Source organism: Cryptotermes secundus, unplaced genomic scaffold (genome assembly GCF_002891405.2).
Source record: "Cryptotermes secundus unplaced genomic scaffold, Csec_1.0 scaffold537, whole genome shotgun sequence".
Classification (NCBI taxonomy): Eukaryota; Metazoa; Arthropoda; class Insecta; order Blattodea; family Kalotermitidae; genus Cryptotermes; species Cryptotermes secundus.
The window spans coordinates 70,265-94,360 of NW_019740661.1; the positions used below are offsets into that span (position 1 = coordinate 70,265).

The 24,096-nt window shown below is 41.0% G+C and overlaps 1 protein-coding gene across 1 annotated transcript in view; it reads right to left on the reverse strand.

The window, feature by feature from the left end:
* LOC111872487 (neprilysin-like) overlaps positions 1 to 17,745 on the reverse strand; it is a 23,770-nt gene extending 6,025 nt beyond the window's left edge. The window contains exons 1-12 of the mRNA XM_023866452.2: positions 17,734 to 17,745; positions 17,123 to 17,273; positions 14,901 to 15,016; positions 12,580 to 12,639; positions 10,951 to 11,112; positions 8,605 to 8,688; positions 6,815 to 7,023; positions 5,238 to 5,486; positions 3,502 to 3,606; positions 1,781 to 1,925; positions 1,257 to 1,362; positions 131 to 227 (exon numbers count right to left, since the gene is read on the reverse strand). Coding sequence (XP_023722220.1) covers positions 131 to 227; positions 1,257 to 1,362; positions 1,781 to 1,925; positions 3,502 to 3,606; positions 5,238 to 5,486; positions 6,815 to 7,023; positions 8,605 to 8,688; positions 10,951 to 11,112; positions 12,580 to 12,639; positions 14,901 to 15,016; positions 17,123 to 17,253 — 1,464 coding nt within the window. The 5' untranslated portion in view covers positions 17,254 to 17,273; positions 17,734 to 17,745. The remainder of the gene's footprint in view (positions 1 to 130; positions 228 to 1,256; positions 1,363 to 1,780; positions 1,926 to 3,501; positions 3,607 to 5,237; positions 5,487 to 6,814; positions 7,024 to 8,604; positions 8,689 to 10,950; positions 11,113 to 12,579; positions 12,640 to 14,900; positions 15,017 to 17,122; positions 17,274 to 17,733) is intronic.
* Between the last annotated feature and the right edge of the window lie 6,351 nt (positions 17,746 to 24,096).

The window sequence follows — 24,096 nt, forward strand, 5'->3', positions numbered from 1 at the left end:
TCATAATATAATATATATTGGAAATTTATTATAATTACAGGAGAATATTTTGTTGTGTATCTACAGGAATGAGAGTTATTTCGCTTTGTGACAGAAGCAGGAGCCAAAATAACTGCAACGTTACACTCACCCTCTGTCTGGTATGGTTCATTTTAGGCTGAGTAGCAATCTTGTAGGCCACTGCCATAGGCATCGTTTTGTCTATTACCTGCAAACACTCATCTGTCCTGCAAGTCAATGATCAGAGTAGTTACTATTACAGAGTTCCAGTAAGTGGCTTCACACACACACACACACACACACTTTCAAAAGTACATTCAGTTTCTGCACAAGATTTCCTCATTTGGATTTGAGGTTATTAAGGTGTTGACTATGAAGAGTGCTCTACTATCTTCTGCAATCTAATATTATGTTGTCGGGTAGAAGCTGGAAGCAATATGTTCCACCGAAACGTCTGTAAATTTTACCACAGGTGGCGTCATATCCCAGAAGACAGCATTCTTCAAGGATTACCCATGTTCTTGTTGCTGACGAAACTTTTATGTCTTAATATTGTTACGGAATATGACCACTTGATAGGCAACGCTTTAGTAAACACATCCTCGAGGCAACGCAGTCAACAGGAAGACCTGCGTTGCATAGTAACATGCTGCTACGTTTCCTAGTAGTGGACAAAAATAATAACAGAATTAGCGAACCGTTTGAGATGGTGACCGATATTCGGTACGCCTGGAAGTTAGTTCAGTCCAGCAAATTTCAGTCGCGAGAGCTTCATTCGTAAGGCAGTCGTCATAGTCAAGTCAGAATGCAGTTTAATGTGTGAGCAGTGACTCATTCGTCACAGTATTTTCAATAAATTCGTTTCTTTTTAGAAGCCGAGTTCGTCATTTCTTGCACAAGAATGGTCTAGTAGGCTCTGCGCTCTGCCAGTTTAATCCAGTCCTCACCTTTACATTCTCTATACTTCACTTAAAAAATTTTCCCCCCAACTATGAGTTAGTCCTCCATGCGTTTTATTCCGTTGGGTTTTCCTACTTAAAAATTTGTATCGTTTTTTATTCCTTGTCTCCCCCATGCGAGCTGCTATTCGTCCCTCACGATTTGACCACTCTATTAACATTTCATTAATGATATAAATTATAATGCATATATGGCGTATTCTGATTTAGCATTCCATCATGCTCCACTGTCCTGTCCCGAGTTTCTGTACGTAAATGTATTTATTAAATCTTTGTTTAGAATATATATGATCTGACCTGGATACGATCCTGTAGTCTCCGGCTTTCATATACCGCAATCTCCTCAATGCTTGCGTGGAAAACACCATCAGATGTTCCACAACTTTCCACCATATTAGTCTTTCTGAAAATTATAAACGATTTTAATAAAATTTATAAATATCAAACTTCATCAAACGGAAATGCATTATACTCACAAGATTACATCACAGCAAAAGTCATATCTGAAAGGTACACATATTATACGGTATGTACATGTCGTAAGTTGAAACTTGTTCCTTAAAATTTGCAGCAACGGATTTTTTGCGTTCCTTGTCTTCTAGTGCGTCCTAGGTCTGTTCGTGAAAAATAACACAATGGCATTACATGGGTTAAATCGGAAGGACAGCGTATATATGTGCCAAAAGCGAAAATGATCTCAAGATCGAGATGGTCCACCTGCCTGAGAAACTCTGTGTGTAGGGATGGCTTTGTGTCAAGTTTCCCGTAATCCAGCCCGTAGTATTGCAGAGCACAAAATAGCAAAATACATCATAACTTACGTATTGACTCTGTCTTGGTTTTGGCGAGTATGGTAGCCAGTTGTTGGAAGTACTTTGAGTCTTTCACCAGTAAGGGATTCCAAAACTCCTCACGCACAACCCCCACGTCCTTGAGCAATGTCCGTACGAACAACTCCCAATCTATCTGGAACAGTTCACAAGTGACTGCTGAGAGATTCCGTTAAAATATCCAGTAGAAATGCAGGGATGTCGATTGGAAGTCCAAAAAGATACATAGTAATGCACCAGTGCAATAAAAGACTAATTTTCGGAGTAAAATAGTGCCTGAAGGTGCTGTCTTCGTGGCTACAATGTCACGCAGAAGTTGATCCGTAAAGTTCAACTCATTCTGAGAAACCATTTGAAAGAGCACAGCCTACAAATATTGTAAGTGGCAGGAGACTGTGTAAAATATAAATATGTAAAAGGTAAAGCTGTTCCTGTGCTTAACTAATTAAGCACCACACTATGAAGGCTTATGGAGGAATGGATGTATAGACCTACATTTTTTTGACCTCGGCACTAGCTGGAGGTGAGTGGTCAGTTTCACGCCCCAGCCGCTTTACACCCGTGGAAAGAGCCCGCGGTAAACATTGGAGAGGAGATTGGGTGGACCCTAAAGCCGGTCTGGACGACGTGGAGAAGAGAAAATTCTTGACCATACCGGGACTTGAGCTCTGATCTCTCTGTCGTCCAGCCTGTAGCCGGTGGCTATACCGACTGCGCTATCCCGGCTCCTAATATAGAGAAATATTGTTAAATTACAGTAACGGTTGACGATGGGGATTACTGTCTTTTGTGTTGTGAAGCCACAGAGTTTGGTAGATAGGTACTAAAAGTCTCTGAGTGTCCTGCTGACTCCATCTCCGAGGTGGAGGGCTGAAACCTCTTTACTCTGTAAATGGAGACTGTATTTTCTTCCGAAACGTTCTTCCGTAAACCTCACGGACTTACATTACAGAGGACAGCAATCTCCATTTTATTTTAATGCAATGAAATTGTAATAATAATAATAATAAGAAGAAGAAGAAGAAGAAGAAGAAGAAAAAGCTTATATCGATTATCTATTAAAATTTAAATAAATCGTCACATGCATTGTTTCATATCTACGTTGTCAGAAGATGACACAGGCAGGGATGTGATGTGTTGCGAAATTGAAGTTCGGCTGTTTGTCACTTGCTTTTACTCTGATTTTTCGATTGGCTTATTTTTCGACCCTGAAGATGGAGCTGAAATGTTTCTCCGAAACTTTGATTGACTTTCAACGGATTATAAGACGTATCCCAGAAGAAAGTACTCTTTAGAAGTCCAGAGTTCTATTATCTGCAGTGCAGTACACGTCTCTCCTTTCCCGAAACTTCTTAGTTCTTGTTCCCCCCCCCCGCCCCCATCTTGTTCCCTCAGTAGTTCCACTTCTTTCTGTGCTTCCTATTCCTCTTCTATTGTTGTCTTTCCCTTGTTCCTCTTTCACTTCATTGTCTTGCTTCTTCTGTCCTTCTGTCTCTGTCTTTTCTTTCTCGTGTACTTTCTCCTCTTCCTAATTTCCTCACCTGCTTATCGGCCGGCTTAAGACGAAGGAAATGAACAGAAACTGATAACATCAAGAAGGGGCTGCCTATTCGTGTAGAAGAAGTTAAAACTTCTGGCAGATGTGGCGTGACGGACATATTATGGTCAGCACTACCGAATGGGACAAGACCGCTTCCTTCTTCAGCTCTTACCTGGTTGCGGATGTCCTCTGAATTTAGGAACTGCAGATGTCGAACCGTTTCATTTTGCAGCTCTGAAAGCGTCATTATTCTATATAAGCCAGACAGGTCTTGTTTCTGAAACAGAGAAAACCTTACTCGAAATGCAGTAACACGCCATCCCAGCTGCACAATAACACTGTGCTCGCTTGCTTTCTTAATAATACCATATAAGGCACAAGAAGGTGCGAGTAACTCCAACCTGCCTCCCTTTATTAAAGACAAGAGCAGGTTTACGGTGGCACTATGCTGTCTGAGCTTGTGAGCGAGTCTCCCTCGAGAACTTTGAAACAAATTTTCAATTTTCAGCATGAATATTATGCCATTGCAAAAATAACTTATAACACGAGAATATTCTAGGCCTGAGGCTCTCACGGTGCTGGTTATGAAAGGTACGTGTGCGATCTTCTGGGATGTAACACAGTGTAGCCCTGCAGAAGCCCGCTAACATTTCTGAGGAGTATATGGTCTCCAACTGACTAAACGGCGTGAGAGCACTCTTCATGTACATCCTTGAATGATAGTAGTAGTATATACTGAATGGATTTTAATTACGTGCCTTAGATACGTGTATATAAGTAGTGTCTTACACTTACAGGCAAGTAGGAAAGGTCATATAAATACGTGGTCCGTACCACTTCGTTAGCAAAATACGGCAAGAGGGGGCACGGGAAACAAAAGTAGACAAGCAATGTACAAGAGGTAAATTTGTCCCTGTGCTTAACTAAGCACTACACCATGAAGGCGTATGGGGGAATGAATGTATAGATCCACATTTTCTTGACCTCGGCACTAACTGGAGGAGAGTGGTGCGCTTCAGGCCCATGCCGTTTAACCTCCTGGATGTGAACTCCAGTACTCATTGGATAGGAGGTTGGGTTGACCGCAGAGTCGGTCTAGACGACGTGGAAAAAGAAAATTCTTGCCCCTACCTGGAATCGCATTCCGACCACTCGGCCGTCCAGCCCGCAGTCAGTCATACCGACTACGCTATCCCGGCTGCTAGACAAGTAACGTAGTTGTGCGTAAAGGGTTTATTAGCTGTGAACAGGACGGCTGGCTGCACACCTAAATTCTGGCATCAACAAATGTTAGCTCAGCTCACCAGTCAGAAACAAATTCTACTCGGCAGGCATATTTCAAGAAAAGAAACCGCGCCTATCCACGTCGTTGCAATTACTCAAAACCAGCGAGACATAAGACATCACCCCTTATATTATATAATATGTGTACTAAAGGATACCGCAGTCGGTATAACGACTGGATACGGGCTGGATAACCGATGAGTTAGAGTTCGAGTCCCTAAGAGGCAAGAATATTCTCTTGTCCATGTCGCCCAGACCGATCGTGCTGCCCATCCAGCATCCCATCCTATGGGTACTTGTGCAACTTCCTCGGGGTAAATCGACCGGGGCGTGAAACTTACCTCCCACCTCCAACTAGTGCCGAGGTCAAGAAAACGTGGATATGTACATCCACTTCCCCACACGCCTTCATGGCGTAGTGCTTAATTAGTTAAGTACGGAAACAACTTTATCTTTTACCTTTACTAAAGGAGACTGCACTACTGTTCAGTTTTACGGTTCGATATCTGTGGAGAAATTCAAAATGAAAGAGATTCATGACGGACGAATGGGTTTGTTAAGCCCTACATATATGCTTACATGGAGATCTGCTTAAGCTCAGAGGTAATTTCATGTTAACTTTACCCTGCTGATCTCGGCCTCCAGCACCAGGGTTTTCATGGCGGCTGCCCGCAGTTCCGAGACTTCTATCCGTTGTTTGCCGTCCCGCAAAGTTTCAAAGGTCTCGATGGCTGTGCTACGGTAGCGCAGCTCGTCTTCCACGAAGTTTGAAGCGGACCTCTTCTTGCGCTTCATGAAATCCTGAGGGTCGGGTCCCACGACGGACTCGCCGTGGAGGCCAATAAACACTCTCGGTCCGCGAGGTGGGTAGAGCTGTTTCAGTTTAAGTCACAACACTCAGCTATCCGAAATAACTATTTGCCTAACTATTAAGGAGCTGGCTGAATACGAGGCTACATAAGCCTATGTAATTAGGTAACTAACCAGCGTTAGATAATTAGATAGTAGCCCCTTAGCGTAGTTACACTGTGTACCACTTTGTTTAATAGCAAATATCCCGCGTTTTGACATTAAAATTCGTTTATCTGCTTCGTATGATTATTTTTATAAATAGCTGTCCCTGTAACAGGCCGTGAAGGCCCATAGGGTTGTGAGAGGTTGAGGCTCCAACATTTTCTAGAGAACCGGCAAACAGATGGTAGTGAGGTTGTCAGCCTTGCGTGCCAGCCGCCCTTTACCCCCATGAAGATTCCTGGTACTCATTTCTGTTAGAAGCTGAGTCGACCCCAGGGACATAATGAAGATGGAAGGATTAGGTAAATTGAAAAAATCCACATCATCGGGATTCGAACCTGCGACCTTCCGGCTTGTAGCATAGTGCCTCAACAAATTACGCTACCACGTGCCCCCCTTTTAATAAATGAGCTAACGATTATTCACCTAAACAACTTTAAGTCGTTGGTTTTTTAATGGAGGCGCAATGTGTATTCTGGGATGTAGGAAATTAAAATGTGAATATTATTTAGAGGAGTTTCTAGCTTCAACAATTAATTACTTACTAACGGACTGGCTCTCACACTGAAAAAACAATGAGGTACATAACTAATCACTAAACTTACGTCCCACCAAAAACTACATTGCTAATACAGTAATTACGTATTACTTTATAGTATGTAACTCATACACCATCTATCTATTACAGTTGCTCCCACTTGGAGCATAGGGCATCTATGAAACGATTCGTTTCACTTCAGTTTCTTAAATTTAGACAGTCAGTAGGACCCCTTAGACGGGAGATCAGCCCGCAGCAAGGCCGTTATCTACACAGGTCAACATGAACACAGAATAAACGTAGGAAAATATCCATGCCTTGGTGGGATTCGAAGCCACGATCCCAGCTTTTAGCCGGCAAAGGCATTTCTTGCCTTAGACCGCACGGCCACTGTGATAAGGTTAACTCAGACACTAAATTACTTAATTATCCAGCTGAATTACTAAGTATGCAGCTAGCTATTTAATTATCTAACTACATACTTAAATAAATTTGCAGCTAATTACTCGTAGCAATCAAAATGACTAACCAAATTCTTAGGCACATAATATGTATAAGGAAATTGCTACCTGGCTCGTAATAACTTAGTTAGCTAACCAAGTTTCTGCCTATATCAGTAAGCTAAATGTATAGAACGGCGTAGGCATACTAGCAACGTCTTGCGAGACTCGTTCTGGGGATGAACTCCGAAACCCACGGTGACTATGAGGTCGCTTATTGTTAGATGATACTGTATCATGGCCAAAGTCTTCGTCAAATTGAAATTCTCCGTCGTGTTGGAAGATGGGAGTGATCCTGGCAAGCCCAGCATTTCAAGTGCATCAATTAAAGGGCTCACTCCCAGACTTTCAATGGCATCTGTAACATGCAGTTGCACCAAGCAGATTAACCAAGCGAACTTGAATGAGTCAGCCACACACCATCAAGAAGTTTCGGGGGGATTTCCCCGGTTCCAATAGGTTAATTCCATTATTGTAATTGAATTAGTCCCCTTCTTCCCCCGTTTATTTTATACAATTTTATACCATTTTACTTCTGATGCAGGGCAAAATCATGATATAAAAAAAGGAAACATGTTTTTGAAAATGTAGCACAATTCAGATATTTGGGAACGACGATAACAAATCAAAACCTGATTCAGGAGGAAACTAAGAGGAGATCAAAGTCTGGTAATGCGTGCTACCATTTATTCCAGAACCTTTTGTCTTCTCGTCTGATGTCCAAAAACATCAAAATTAGAGTATAGTACAAAGGTATAATTTTGCCGGTGAATCTGTATGAGCGTGAAACTTGGTCTCTAATATTAAGGGAGGAGCATTGACTGAGGGTGCTTGAGAACAGGGTGTTAAGGAGAATATTTGGACCGAAGAGAGATGTAGTGACAGGAAGTTAGAGAAAACTACATAATGAGGAGGTTCATAACTTGTACTCTTCTCCAAGTATAATTAGAATGATCAAGTCAAGGAGGATGAGATGAGCAGGGCATGTAGCGCGAATGGGTGAGAAGAGGAATACATTTAGGATATTGGTTGGAAAGCCAGAAGGGAAGAGACCACTGGGAAGACCAAGACGTAGATGAGTGGACAGTATTAAAATGGATCTTAGAGAGCCGGATGGGATGGTATGGATTCGATTGATCTGGCTCAGGATAGGGCTCAGTGGAGTGCTCTTGTGAACACTGTAATGAACCTTCGGATTCCATTATATTCTAGGAAATTCTTGAGTAGCTGCACAATTGGCAGCTTCTCAAGAACGGCTCAGCTCCATGTGTAATGAAAGTTCTGTAGCCAAGAAAGACCCCCAATGTGAAAACCTTCATTTGATCACATTGTGTGTTTCTGTGTTTACTGCGTGTATTAGTTTATATGTATCTTCTGGCTTCCTTCCGTAAATACCCCTTCAGTGGGATGTAGCAGACGGTGATAACGGATATCCCCCCCATTAGTCCGATATATCGAAGATTTACTGTATATAATCAGAAATAGAAGTTAGAAAATGCGTGCTCATACGGCATTACTGAAATGATCATTTCCAGCTTCATTCTACTGATTATTATCCGGTAACCTGTTACAGTACAGTGTAATATTCTTTCGACGGTCAAAATCAAATTTATTCCCTGTTCTACTCGAACAGCCATTTTCTTCAGCACAGCACTGAAAAAGCTGAGAGGAAACTGAAATAATTTAGACAGGCTGTTTGGTGTTAAGTGGCTATTTTTCATTTTAGTTTATAACACTAAAAAATTTTTCTCGTTAGAAGTAACTTTATATTTATTTCCATCGTATATTCACCGAAACGATATATTTCGTCAAGGAGAATTTAACATACAATTTATAGTCTGTTCTTGATAGATGATACACGTAACACTTAAGGTAACGTAACACATTACATGAAATATCATAATATGTAACGTAATGCTAAGTACCTTATGAGTCATACCTGTTGCTGTGCACGCCTTGTACAGCTCCCTTACCTGCTGAACTGGGAGCGAATCGTCAGGTTCACCTCTGCTCTCCAAGATATCTGCAAACAAATATCGCGACCTTCAATAATATCCTGGACAACAACAATGGTCAGTAGCTTTGATGGTTTAGAGGTGCATCATCCACCAGTAACAATAGCTAAGATTTCGCATAAGGATTGTTAATGATAAAAGTCGTCTCTATGTTTAATTAAGCACACTACTATGAAGATGTAAAGGAGAATGGAATTATAGTTCTACCTGTTCTTAACCTCGGCACCAGTTAAATGTGAGGAATCAACTTCACTTCATCCCAATTTACCTATTTGATTGCACGCTGGAGGCAAAGTAAAAACTCTTGAACCACAGAGAATCGAACCGTAATTCCTCGGTCGTCCAGCTCGTAGTCAGGTCGCTATATTGACTTGTCTATCCAGGAGCGAGGCTTAACAAATATATGCTCACTTCTATTATTAATACGGTTTCTATAAAAGTAACAAAACCAACATGACGTCAGCGCGAAATATATCGATTTTTTAATGGATGTTGAGTCACTTAAAAATACGTTCTAAATCTATACCGAGGCTTTCTACAGACTTAAACATATCTATCTGTTGTACTGAACTAGATAACCTTTGGCAATGCTTGCTACCGTTCAGCTCAGAACTTTCTCGTCTGCTTCATAAAAACGAAAAGAATAAAATCCATAAAATATTCATTTTGCATGTAGTTTTGTATGGGTACAAAACTTGGTCTCTGGCATCATGGGAAGGGAGGAGAATGAGGGTATTTTCATAACAGGGTGCTGAAGATCATATTTGGACTGAATAGAGGTGAGATAATAGGAGGTTCGAAAAAAAAAGTGCATAATGAGGAGCTTCATGACTAGTTCTTTTCACCAAATACGATCAGAATGATCAGGTCAAGGAAACTGAGATTGGTTTGACATGTAACACGCACAGACCAAGAAGACTCCATATAGGACTTTGGCGGGAAAGATGGATCTTAGAGAGAAAGAATGGAGTGGTATGTGCTGGACTAACCTGACTCAGGATAGAGGCCGGTGGAGGATTCTTGTGAACACCGTAATAAACTTCTAGGTTCCATATGATTTTGGGGAATTGCTGAGTAGCTGAGCGACTAGGGACTTCTCAAGAATGATTCAGCTCCATGGAATTATTTATTCGGTCAATCACTTAACTAGTACTGAACAAGAAGCACGTAGTAAAGAGAACGTCAATCATGACAAAATTTCGTCCTGATTGACGGCGTGAATTATGTTATAAAGCAACCATTACAGCATTTGAGTCAAGGTGAGTTGGATAGGCCGAACATCTAGTACATTGGAGGTTGAGAAATGAGTACTATTATATGCTCACGTAACCTCAAAGCAACGCCCTCCTTGGCAGATCTAGTTTTGATTGAAGAAAAATAATGCCATGGATTTGTGAGAAATTTGAGGACATTGTCTTAGATTAGATTCCAGGGTGACTTCTATAAACATGACAATGAACTTTCTACCTGGCTAACCATCTAACTCGGGCCGCGCCATAGCTCAAGCGGTTAGTAGCTGACTTCCCACCACGGGGCCTGGTTTGATTCCGGGTCTGGTGAAATGGGATTTGTGGTGGACAAAGTGGCGCTAGGCAGGTTTTCTCCGAGTACTTCAGTTTCCCCTGCCAATCTTCATTCCACCAGTTGCTCCACAATCACCCTCACCTATCATTTGGGGCTGGTACAATAGGCCAGAATTGGTACTTAGTCCCACCGCACTAGCAATAAAAAGAAACCATCTAACTCCCTGGTAGCAGAACCCTAAGGTTCGAAACAAATAATACCAAATTGCAAATATCTGAAAATAAAAGAACTTAGGTGACAGAAGTAAGCGAGCAATTCTTGACATTTCGTAATTACTAATTTCGTGATTAAAATAAGATTCCTTGCACTGTTATGACGGTGCAGTCTATGAGCCTAAGATGATCTGGCTACGTGTGTATGGTGGAGCAACGCCTCTGGTGTAGAAAACATCTTTAACTTATCCACTTGAAGGCTGAAANGGGGGGGGGGGGGGGGGGGGGGGTGAAAGTAAGATGGGCCGAGGAGGTATATGTTATGGAGATGGGTTGCTGGTGTATTTAACCTTAATTTAGCGAGTAATGGTAGCATTCCATCGGAACTGTGAAGTGCACAACCTAACATTACCTTTGTGTGCTAAATACAGAGTTGTTAGACGTTAAAGCAAATGATGCTTACAGCCACAATTACCAATTTTAGTGTTCATGTCTACATTCAGTTTATGGGCGATTCTCTGTAGTGTTTCATACCTTGGACCTCTGTCCTGATTTTCTTCTTTGCTTGCGAGAATTGTGAGGCTATCATTTCCCTTTCGTCCGGAATATGTCCACGCATCCAGTTGCCACATGCGAACTGGTAGAAGTCTTCACAGGGGTCAACCTCTTCGTCTACAGCAGATATTAAGCGGTGCGCTGCAATCAGAATAAATCGTAGGACATACTCATTCTCTGGCTACAAGTCACGAACCTGCTAACGTTATACTGGATGCCCGAGAAAAAATATTTAATATTTAAAAAATGTCATTAGAAACATAAAACAAATATTTAGTGTGAGAAACCCCTAATTAGCCTACTACAGATGAAAGAAATAACGGGAAAACGAACGAAGAGAAGGGTGCATAGACTGAAAGGAAGAGAAAGAATATGAAACGGAAAGGAAAAAGGCGGAAATTTATAGACATAATCCACCTGGATTAAACAGAATTTATAAATGCTGACTTTAGGACTTAAGTACTTTTCATTTGTCTCGACATTAACAAATGCTTCTGCGAAAATATCATTATCATTATCGATAAGCTAATCAGCAATAAATTCTATGTTATCTTTATTTATTTCTTTACACAGAAACAAAATGTATTTCAAACAAGAATAAATATAATTTAATTAAGTAGGCCTCCCTATCTACTACAATTGGTTCATTTTACGATAAGAATTTTCTGATAAATTTAATAAGTTCTTTTATGAAATAGAGGTATAGAAGAATTATGTAAACAAATATTTAAAAAACCCTACACCAAATTTTGTTGAAATCTGGTCCACGAATTTGGAGATGAAACATACGTACGGAGGAACAAAGAAGTCATCATCTACACAAGGTAAGCAGTAATAAAATGGGAAATAATACGTTATGAGGAAGAAAATTGTAATGACCTACATGAAAGTTCTATCCTGCGGAGATGGGGAATCAAGATAAGCTGTTTCAGGAACGTAGCTGATAGTTGGAATGTGAATCATGAATGCTGCCCTTTTTAATTCATATGCAATAGAAATGTAAATGTTGAGGCTACCTTACAGGAGTAACGCTATAATGGCTTAGTAATGATAATGAAATTTCACATTTAGTTGTAGTAATCAGTTGTTAGGTTCTTTAGAAACCGCTCAGAAAACTACATTTATCTGTATCTGATTTGGCTAAGTACATTAATAATGTAGAAATTAATATCATCCATTAACAACCTGTTGCACTGATTAACAATTTCGTGAACAGTCGTGAACAACTTCCTGTCGTACTCATTGACCGCTGGTGTGCTACATTATCACTTTCTTATAAACGTTACTCCTACGGCGGGTTTCGACCTCATAAGGTCATTATCATGCAGATACTTTTACGTAACTGCTCCGTTGCATTGCTTTCTCCAGTTCATTTTCCTAAAACGTGTTAAAAACAAGTTCCAACTCTTGTTGAATGTTTGTAAAATAAAAATTATTTCAATTTGATGTTACGTTTCTTTTTCATTCCAAGGATTGTTAAGTTATGCGAGGAGACGCTCTGCGCAACATCAAGACTCTGCGCAAATAAACCAAGGATAAATAAATAAATAAAGAAAGAAATAACATATATATGAAAATTAGAACTATTTTCAACTTAATTCATTTTACCTGATTCTAGACAATCCTTGGTTCGACAAATATCCACGGAAACTGTTTCCTTCTCTGTTCCTAAAAATAAGAACAATAATTGTGTAATTAAATTAGTATTGCACATAAAGGTAATTAAACCATAAAAATGAAGCATACTATGCCATAATTTTCAATACAACTAAAATCACCGTCACACTACATACTTCATCAAGATATACACTTTATTTAGAGATATCTCTCAATGGCAATGTTCCCATTAAATTGTAAGTAAAATTATTGTAATAAAATAAAATATATCAAATTTCTAAGCATGAGTAAGTCACTATCGATATAGTTACTTTTCTAATTTTCATCTTTTACGCTATCATTTGGGTTACAGGTATTCACATTCCAGTCATAACATTACAACATCCAGTTCTGAGGAAATATAAAAAAAGATTTCAAGAAGCTCTTCAGAGCGAACAGCTTCTATGCAAATGGTCAAAGCTGTCTGCAGAATCTGTTACTGACAGATCCACTTACCAGCAGAGTTAGTATTGCCTGCAGCAATCCCTTGCAGAAACCTATTGGTTTACTGTGTTAGCATAATCTCAGGCAGAATCAGTACAGTTACACTGCATAAGTAGAAAGTTCCTATTTACTGTTGCGTAAGGGCCGCGCCATAGCTCAAGCGGTTAGTCGCTGGCTTCCCACCGCGGCGGCCCGGGTTCCATCCCGGGTCTGGTCAAGTGGGAGTTGTGGTGGACAAAGTGGCGCTGGGACAGGTTTTCTCCGAATAATTCTATTTACCCTGCCAATCTTCATTCCACCAATTGCTCCACAGTCACCCTCACCTAATATCTGGGGCTGGCACAATAGGCCAGAATTGGCCCCAGCACAAGAGACTTAGTCCCACCCCGCTATAAATAAAAAAATACTGTTGCATAATTTCGAGTGTCCTATCTCGTAAGAAGATGGGTCTTCATAACTATTCTTGTCTAAGATCTATAAATATACCAAATAGTTAATGTACTTTCGGTTGTATTATAGGGTTAATGATTATTCATACCCAATTATGTCCGTAGCGTTTCTTTTCTTTCCTTGGCACTACTGCCCCAGTGGGCCTAGGCCTACCTCCATGAACTTCTCCGTTCACTTCGGGTTTTCTAGATCTTACACATTCGGTAGGACTCCTTGGGCGGGTGATCAGCTCGTCGCAAGGCCTCTACNTTGTAAATATACAAGTGCCTGTACCATATCCGGGATGTGTACGCAGTAGGTTACAGGTACTCGCTGGTGAGCAACACTGTATCCGGTTCCTATTATACGAGAGCCCGGAAAAGTTCCACGACCGCTGTTAACTCCAAGACGAATGTCATTCGGAATCGAATTTGACAGTTAATGGAACTTGTGTGGGCCGTCACGTGATTGTGAAATGCACATGTCACTTATTCGGCCTTTATCCTCGTCTGAGTTTAATTCCGCTCCATACACATCCTGAGCAGAGCACAAGATGCGTCTTGAGTTCAGATTGTGTTCTTCTGCATTGCTACGCCGTGTGGTCTTGTGTGTGGATACCAACTTTTCTGAACTGCATGAGAACCCAGAAGACCACAATCTGAACAATCACCGCACTGAAAGCCTCAACACAGATTCTTTAAGTGTTCATTATTCGGGATCCACCATTGAAGATGGAAAATATTTGCTGAAGTCAATTTAATTACTTACATACCTCAGTTAAATGCAATGCCTCATTTTGACGGTGTTACTGACTTTACGTTTGAGTAGCGACAGATCGCTGATGTCGGTTATTGAAATGTCGTTCTTTTTTCCAGAATCGGTAACTTTATACTTGTGGCTTAGTTCAAACTTCACGACATGTAGCCTAAACTTCACACTTCAGGATAGTGTATAAACTACACGAGAATTGTTTCGGTAAGTGTCACATCTTCGTATGCTTTGCTAGTGTCTGGAGTATGATCATGATAACTGATATGACTACAGTTGGGAGTTAATTCGGTTGCATTTTCCAGTAGATTATTTGATATTGTTATACTCGTTATAAGGAGTCATGTCAGTAGCCATCAGCTAGTAGGTTTTTGAACTACGGGTACATAACCTATGTCAGAAATTTTATTTAGGTTTTGAAAGATCGAGCGGGTTGGCACAGCGGTAACGCTCTAGATTTGTATTAGAGACTGGCTCGTCTCGAATCTCGGCCGGAGCCCTGACTATTATGATTGTGATTTCTCACCTTCCTCTTCAGCCTCTCCAGACCAGTACCAAGATATCACCTCAACCAGCTACTTGGGTTTCCTTGGAACACTGTACGTTACTGGACGAAGCTGCAATTTACTTACCCCAGGCGATGGCCATGACACAGAGGATAGACACCAGAACCACGTTGATTCCAAGTGAAAGTCCGAGGACCTTCCTGTGCTCTAGGGCACTCTGCTTGGATTTCCTCCGATGGAAGCTACATAACAGGAAAGTCATTATGACATTACCTCAACAGCAGGCCTACAGGCTGCTTACCAATTCAGTGCACTGATCTGTGAGTACACTGGATGAAATGGATCTCATATGCAATAGAGAAACCCACGTTCAAAAGCTTTGGGAAGGGATAAAAGAATGAAGATCTGTGAAATTACTGGCAGCAAGATATTTCTGTAAGTACAAATGATGTTCGCTTTCTCTCCTGGGAAAAATTCAGTTAGGTCAAAGCAAGCATGTCAAAAGAAAAAACTCGCATTTTCCGTCGCAGTCAGCGGTGTCCCTAGCTCCATGGAACGTGGAGAGAAATGTTCCCCCTTGAAACAATTTTCTGGCGACAGAGACCGTTTTTTTTTCCTTGGCACTACAGCCCCAGTGTACCTAGGCCTACCTCCATGAACTTCTCCGTTCACTTCGGTTTTTCTAGATCTTACACATTCGGTAGGACTCCTTGGGCGGGTGATCAGCTCGTCGCAAGGCCTCTACCTGTAGACAAACACAGAAAAACGCACACACAATAACTAAACATCCATGCCCTGGGTGGGATTCGAACCCACGATACCAGTTTCCAAGCGAGCGAAGACAGTACATGCCTTAGACCGCTCAGCTACCGTGACCGGCCGACAGAAACCTTACTGAAGGAAAATATCAGCTATTTCGTCACACTATTTACTCATTACTTACTCATGGAGCTGAGCCCTTCTTGAGGAGCCGCCAAGTCTGCAGCTACTCAAGAATTTCCCAGCATTTTATTAAACACGAAGGTTCATTACCGTGTTCACAAGAGCCCTCCACTGGTCACTATTCTGAGCCACATTAATCGAATACATCCCATCCCATCCTATCGCTCTAAGATCCATTTTAATATTGTTCACCCACCTACGCCTTGGTCTTCCCAATGGTCTCTTTCATTCTGGATTTCCCACCAATATCCTATATGCACTCCTCTTCTTCTCTATTCGTGCTACATTCCCTGCCCACCTCATCATCATTCACTTGATCATTCTAATTATATTTGGAGAAGAGTATAAGTTGTGAAGCCCCTCATTATGCAGTTTTCTCCAACCTCCTGTCACTTCATCTCTCTTTGGTCCAAATATTCTCCTCAACACCCTGTTCTCAAACACCCTCAGTCTATGTTCCTCCCTTAATGTCAGAGACCAAGTTGCACACACACACACAGAACCACAGGCAAAATTATAGTTTTGTATATTCTAATTTTTATGTTTTTGGACAGCAGACTAGAAAACAGAAGTTTCTGGACCAAATGGTAGCAGGCGTTACCAGAGTTCAATCTCCTCTTAATTTCCTCATCAATCAGGTTTTGATTTGTTATCGTCGTTTCCAAATATCTGAACTGTGCCACATTTTCAAAACATCTGTTTCCTATCTTTATGTCATGATTTTGCCCTGCATGTTGGCGACGAGCCAGCAGCATATACTTAATTTTCCCTGTGTTTACTTCTAGACCAACCTCCTTACGAGTCTTTACGTTTGCAAATAACATTAACATTAATCTAATTTATTTAATAACTAATGCCTTTTTCAGCATGCTATGGAATTTAGTACTAGATCAAAATTTACACCACAATTTGTAGCTTAGAAACAACGTCGAAACGTCCATGACAGAGAAATTGCATGCATAACAAAAAAAAAGCCTTCACATCAAAGTTTACAACGAAAGGCGTCAAAATTTATACTTTCGTGAATATGTCTTCTCTTCACACTGTCGACCATCGAAGTGCACAAAATTTGATTCCAGATGTTTCGGAGGCTATTTATTAAATCACTTTATTATTTCGGCAATATGATAATATGAGACTTTAAGGAATACAGATGCAATATGCATAATTTCGACATAATAATCTGTAACTGTCCTGATGTCCTGATTTGACCCATAGAATACACCAAGAGATGGCCATGCGGGACCATCACTACAGCTAAGGCGATTTAAGCCTATGCATAACACTTTCTTCATAAACAAGGAATATAATTATTTTAATAGGCTAACGTTTATTTCAAGAGCACTCGAAGAAGGGTCTCTTTCGCTAGTGCAGTATGTCAAGGTAAGAAATACGGTAAGACTCACAATGCCCTCCTGGAGGAAACGGGTGTGAGGTGTTGGCTGCACTGTGTAACTGCGACGGTCTCCAGCGGAATGGCGCTGTCCTCCACCGCTTCTCTTAAAGCTGAAGTACTGCCGGGAGCACACTGTGGCATCCGGCTCTGCGCGATAGATTCTGGAGGACAACACGGTCTCATCCGCACACATAGAAACTCCTGGAATATTTATGTTTCCTATTTTTTTAAATTATTTATAAACATTGACCAAGTTCCTCCCTTGAAACTCTATTAGCAAGTTACATATATCCCTTTTGCTTCCCGATGAAAGTGAAAATATCAAACTGCCTACTTCATTACTTGAATTTATATATTTGTCGAAACAAACCATAGACGTAAGCTAATATAAGACAGAGTGCTTGAATAGAATATCGTGTAACGTGAGGATTGAGAAAATATATAAAGAGACGCGTCATGATTTTTCCTGATTTACAATACAATACAACGCGATGCAAAAATTCATTCAGTTGTGAACATTATACGCAAATTCCTCCCGCTTGTAACCCATGATTACGCCAGGGCGAAGTCCCGTTTCTAAGAATACAGTAAAATAGAACTGAAAAATAACATCAACATTACCTACAAAGAAAGAGTTCGTTATCTGAGCACGCCTTGCTCTTCCACTTACACGTAACCATTAACAGGACCCATTATTACAACTTACAATTTTCTTCGAAACTTTTCATCTTGAAAACCCTTCTGTTTCTCACAATGGAAGTCCGTTCTCAAGTTGGCGATCCCAGCCCATATTAAATGGACTTGTTTGACATCTTCCTCTTCATCGTGCGGGAAGTCTCTCTTGCCTGACACTTCACTTGGAGTCCGTCGATCTCCATACCACAGAATCTCCACCATGCCATGTCTTTTCTGTCTCTACCAATGCAGCATCCTGTGTTTCCCCTTCCTCTCCAATTCAATTTTAACAGAAAATTGTTGCACAAAAATCTGCTTAGAAACTATTTCTATTCATGTGCAAAACTTTTTATCCGCAAAACAAAACTTATCAAAAGTGCCTTACCTCAATACAGCAGGTGGTGAAATTGTTCCTGTGCTTAATGAGTTAAGAACTACTCCATGAAGACTACAGGGGTAGTGGAGGTATAACTCCATCATTCTTGGCCTTGTCACTAGTTAGATGTGAATGGTCAGCTTTACGCTTCAGTCGCTTTACCTCTGAGGATAAATCCTCCAGTACCATTTGCCGGGAATCGAACCCGGCTCTCCGGCTCAGAGCCTGTTTCTATACCGGCTGAGCTATTCCGGCTTCCCTGCTGACAATGCAATTTAATACTAAATAGATTTATGCAAATTATGTGTTGTAATGGATATACACGTATCTTTTCAAAAGAACACAGCATAGATTTCTATAGCTTAGTGCTTTCCCATTTGGATAGCGTTATGAACTACCAAAGAGCTCTTAGGAAACATTCTGAAAACGCGATTCCTCTGAACATGCGCACTAAGAACTTAAAATATTCTGGAAAGATAGGTACATTTATACAAAGCTACCGAACCTGATAGAACAATAATATGAACTAAGCTGTGTAGCCTTGTTGAGTCACTGCAGTGCCTACACAACGCTTCTCCGCCTGCCGTTTATTGATGCCATTTGCTTTGGTTCGTAACTGCTTGCCAACGTACACAGCAACAGACTAGTAAGCCTTAGACTCTCGTGTGTGTGGGCATGTGTTTCTGTGTGTGTACGCGGTAGAGTAACAGAGAAATGTAAGCATTTCCAACATTCTAGCAGACAATATCAACTCTGTAACATTTATTATTCAAATTTCTTGAATAATTCTTCATTTTACTTATATCAAATACATAATTTCCTAATGACACCTTCCAGCCATTCATTTTATAGCTTTTTTTTTCCTTGGCACTACAGCCCCAGCGAGCCTAGGCCTACCTCCATGAACTCCGTTCACTTCGGTTTTTCTAGATCTTACACATACGGTAGGACTCCTTGGGCGGGTGATCAGCTCGTCACAAGGCCTCTACCTGTACTCAAACACAGAAAAACGCACACACACAAAGTAAACATCGATGCCCTGAGTGGGATTCGAACCCACGATCCCGGTTATTTCAAGCGAGCGAAGACAGTATATAAATACTTAAAAATTCTGATCACACACTTGTCCCTTAGTACATTTAGCCGTATGCAGAGAATTTTCTCACAAACGCTCTTATGTTTTAAACTGATATTTCCCCACTCTTTACAATTTCCTATATTTCAACACCATAAATTATTCTATATTTGACCAATATTTCTTAAGGTCTATACATTTTTTCAAGTTCTTTAACTGAAGAGCGGAAATCTTGGACTTTGCTGAATTCATCAAGGAAGCTTCGACAGGACGGACAAGTAATGAGCATTTTGAGGAGATAAATACACGCGAAAGTGTAATTGGAAAGCCTTAAAGAATAGGTTATGATACCGTGCGGTGGGTTGAGCTGCTTAGTAATGAGGTCCAATGTCGTGCTTTTCTGAAGCAGTTAAGACAAGCTGACAGCAGACCGACCGACTGACCGACCCAACAGCCGACCTAAAAATCTCTATTAAAAATAATCAAATAAATATTAATATTTCTAACAACGCCCTCTGCTGGCACGTTCTTGAGCCACTTCAATTCTCCAGAATCTGTTGCCCTGAGTTACGCCTTATTATCAACATTGCCGGTAGCGTAGTTGGTTGAGGCTCTATTCTACAAAACGAAAAGTCACGGCTTCCAGTCCAGATGAGGTTGACTTTTTCAATTACCTAATTCTTTCAACTGCATTATGGCCCTGGGGTCGACTCAGGCTCTAATAGGAATTAGTATCAGGAATCTTGCTAGGGGGTAAAGGGCGGCCTACGCGTAAGGCTGACAACCTTACCGCCATCTGTGAGCCGATTGTCTAGAGAAAATGTAGGAACCTCGACGTCTCAAAACCTTATGGTCCTTCACGGCCTGTACAGGGACATCTTTTTTTTACCAACTTTACTTGCTAGAATCTTCTGTTCGCAGGGATTCTTAACATAAAGTTTTGTTAATTTCTTGTTTCCTTGGTGACAATCCATTCACTCTTCTTGGTTTATAAATATTAGCAATAACCTATGAAAAAATTATTCCGCCTTATGAAGATTTATGCATTTTGCTAGTTTTTACAGGTACCTAAACTTTCGTAGGTACAAATATTCTCTTCGGCACTTTTTATTCAATTATGCCCAGTATTCATTCTTTCCTTAGACTAACGATTATGTTTCACACCCATAAAATCGTCTATAGTTAGACTTTGATCTTCCTAAACTTATACAAATCTTAGTTAGTTTGGAAAGAATATGAATTAAATTTATTTTTTCGCGTATTTTATAAGTTTACAAATCCAGGTGAGTTTTTAGTGGTTACCTGGCACAGCGTCGGCAGCGAATGGACTGTTCTTTAAGCAGTCCCTATAATGACTTTGGTTTTCTTGGATATCGACAACAAACTTACTCAGAAGCTCCCTTGAAATGTATTCCATTATTATGTATTGATCACTGACCCAGCTGAAGGGAAAATTATGTTTCTATTTCCACTCAATTACATATACTTTGTCTTCCATTTAGGTAAATGTCGGAGTTCGGTCGCCATTCAAAATATGAATTCGAATAGGTTGGCACTCAATAACAAAGTGGAGTGTGAATTCACTCCTTGGGGTAATTGAAAATCGATAACAAAGAGACCTTTTTATCACAAAAACCTGTACACTCTCATTAAATTCGCAATAAATTGTTAGGGTGTTGAATTCAAGAAGAATGGAGAGGCGGCACATGAATCATCATGGGTTATTTATTGGCTTTTTATACGAAGCTTTGTCAGCTGCATATTTTACAGCTTATAACAGCGGTTCTCAATCTTTGCGAGACCGCGGCACGGTAAATCCATTTTCTATAAGACGAGGGCCTATAACATCGAATGTTAGAGTGACTTACGAAAGAGTAAGGACTTGAAAAGACTTGGTCATTGGGCATTATAATGTATAGTCCAATATTTCTGGAGTTGCTGAGGACAACCAAGAAATATTTACGAATGACTTGTCTCTTTTCTAAGATTCGAACTCAAGTACTAATTAAGAGTGCTAACTGCTACACTGTTCAAAGCAGTTATGGGGAAAATAGGAATTGCATACAATGTGTTCTTTGGATAACCCAATATAAAAATTATGCGTCGAAAACGGACGAATTATTTAAATTTCCTTCCTTGTTTCTCCAGAATTTTCAGGGCTTAGTCGAGCCAGGTTCTCCTGTGGTAAGTCAGAGGTTCCGCAGAAGATATTCAGATGGCGTTAGGAATCCCTAATGAATGTATAAGGGGTGGGCCTTCTTGGCCCTTGCACCGAGACCACAGTGATCTATTGTGCCTAAAAGGAATCCCTGCATTTGGCATAAGTACAGAACAACGCAGCTATCTCAGGAAAATGACACAAAGAAATACCGACAAATATTCACATCTCGATTGTTGTTCGAATGCGTGATCCGAGTGTTCAGGTAGCCAAAATTTTCTAACTGGGGTCCTTTGTAATATTTGTTGCATCCGTCTTGCTTTTTATCCGGCTTTTCCAAGTTTTCCAGTCGTTGACCAGTGGACCAGTGAAACATTTTAACTTTCTGTGCGCTGCACTTCATATTTCATGCAGGTCTGCTTCTTCTCCTTCTACCTTGACGGGTTAGACTCTGAGGTCTGTGCCCATTCTTAAATATATAATTAAGGCCGCGCCACAGCTCAAGCGGTTAGTAGCTGGCTTCCAACCGCGGCGGCCCGGATTCAAACCCGGGTCTGGTCACGTGGGATTTGTGGTGGGACTAAGTGGCGCTGGGGTAGGTGTTCTCCGAGTACTTCGGTTTCCCCTGCCAATCTTTATTCCACCAAATTCTCCGTCATCACAATCACCCGGAGCAGGTACAATAGGCCAATCAGTGGCCGCCGTGCCGAGTTGACCCAACTGGACTCCACCCCCAATGTGCGAATTAAAAAAATAAGTAATTAATTAACTCTGAAACTTGAATATTATTGATAGCCAGCATGAGCCACTGGATAGGCGATCATCCTGTCGATATGTCGCTACCTACACAGGACAACACAAATACAGAATAAACGCAAACATCCATGCCTCTAGGGGATTCGAACCCACGGTCCCAGTGTTTGAGCTGGGGAAGGCACTTCATGACTCATCCAAGCCTTACTCTCATTAATAATAGCTCCTTTAAGTTTGCCCGTATTTGACACTTTCAGATGGGATCCTGTATTATTTTTTAGGTTTCGTCCATTGCATTTAGCGTCATTCGCGAAAATGTCAATGCATGACATTCGTAGAGCCCGTTTGTCGAAAAAAAAATGAAAATGAACTCTGCTGTCAGAGATACAAGCTAAACCAAGAAGAACCTCAAGAGAAATTTGATGGTCCAGTTGGCAATGGCAAAGTGAGGAAAATAAATTATTTGTACTCAGCGTAAGTAATTGTGCGATCCATGACACTTACTTCCTGTGACTTCTTAAGAGTCGAGAGCCTGATCCCCCGTGCTGCATGAACGTCCACTCTCTATCACAAGTTTATTAATGATCAGTTCTTCCAAAATGTTGAGAAAATGGAAATAATATGCTTGTATGAAGAAAGTCGTCTTCTGGGATCTGGTGCCGTGTATTCTTAGTTTTAACCGACGTTTCGGAGGAACATATCGCCTCCATCTTCAGGGTAGTTTAATAGCGTGCGAATACAGATAGCTGTAGTAGAAGACTACTTTCTTCATAGTCATCGCCGTGAAAACCTCAAAACTTACACAATATGCTTGTATATTTGTATATCACTTCAGCCTTGTAGAGAAAACCCACCAGACAAGACAATGCAGACCTCTCTAAGATTAAGAAAGCATTACCATAGTTACACACTCGGCCAATAAGAGCGCCCGCATAGCGTTAACTCAGACCAGGAAAAACTGGCTGGCACCATATTCTGATGTGCAGCCTAAAAGATGAAATATCGGAGTCAGAATGGGTATCCACTGCTAGACAACGGCTCAGTAGTCACGTTCCTGCTACAGTTAGAGCAATGAACCCATCGTTATCTGAGTGACAAATGCAAACACCTTCACGCGACAATGCGTACTTAGGCAGACCGTTAAAACGGAAATGAAAACCAAAACTGTTCAAGGAGGTATCTGCTACCCCAGGAGCCTAGCAGGTATAAATGGAGGCCAGTTCAGAAGTCAGAAGCAAGAGACGAGTCAGACACAGGAGTCAGAGGAAGAAGGCAGAAGCGAACTAGCGTGCTTTCGTTCAAGCAAGCAGACGTCGAAGACCTTGTTTGTGTCTTACAGTTAAAGTAATTTGAATTCGTTATAACTATCTGCAGTTCCGCCCGGTTAAATTGTCCAATAAATCGGTTCATCTTATCCGAAATCCATTAACCTCTAGTCAAGTTACCCGAATACATGACAACATAATTAGCATCGCCTCTACACGACAGTAAAACGGAACAGCAGAACACTAGCCCACGGCTAGCTCATAACCAACTCTCAAGTACCACAACATTAACATCTCAGAAACACTCATCTAGAAATCCGATAAAGTCTTCGCTCCGTTGAGGAATCATTTCGATTTTATTTATATTTTATACAGTCAGTCTTAACAGATACATATTTTTTCTTCCTTGGCACTACAGCCCCAGTGGGCCTAGGCCTACCTCCATGAACTTCTCCGTTCACTTCGGTTTTTCTAGATCTTACACATTCGGTAGGACTCCTTGGGCGGGTGATCAGCTCGTCGCAAGTCCTCTACCTGTAGACAGACACAGGAAAACGCACACAAACATCCATGTCATGAGTGGGATTCGAACCCACTATCCCGGCTTCCGAGCAAGCGAAGACAGTGCTCGGCTACCGTGACCGGCAACAGATGCATATATATAACCTTTAAGTATAAAGAC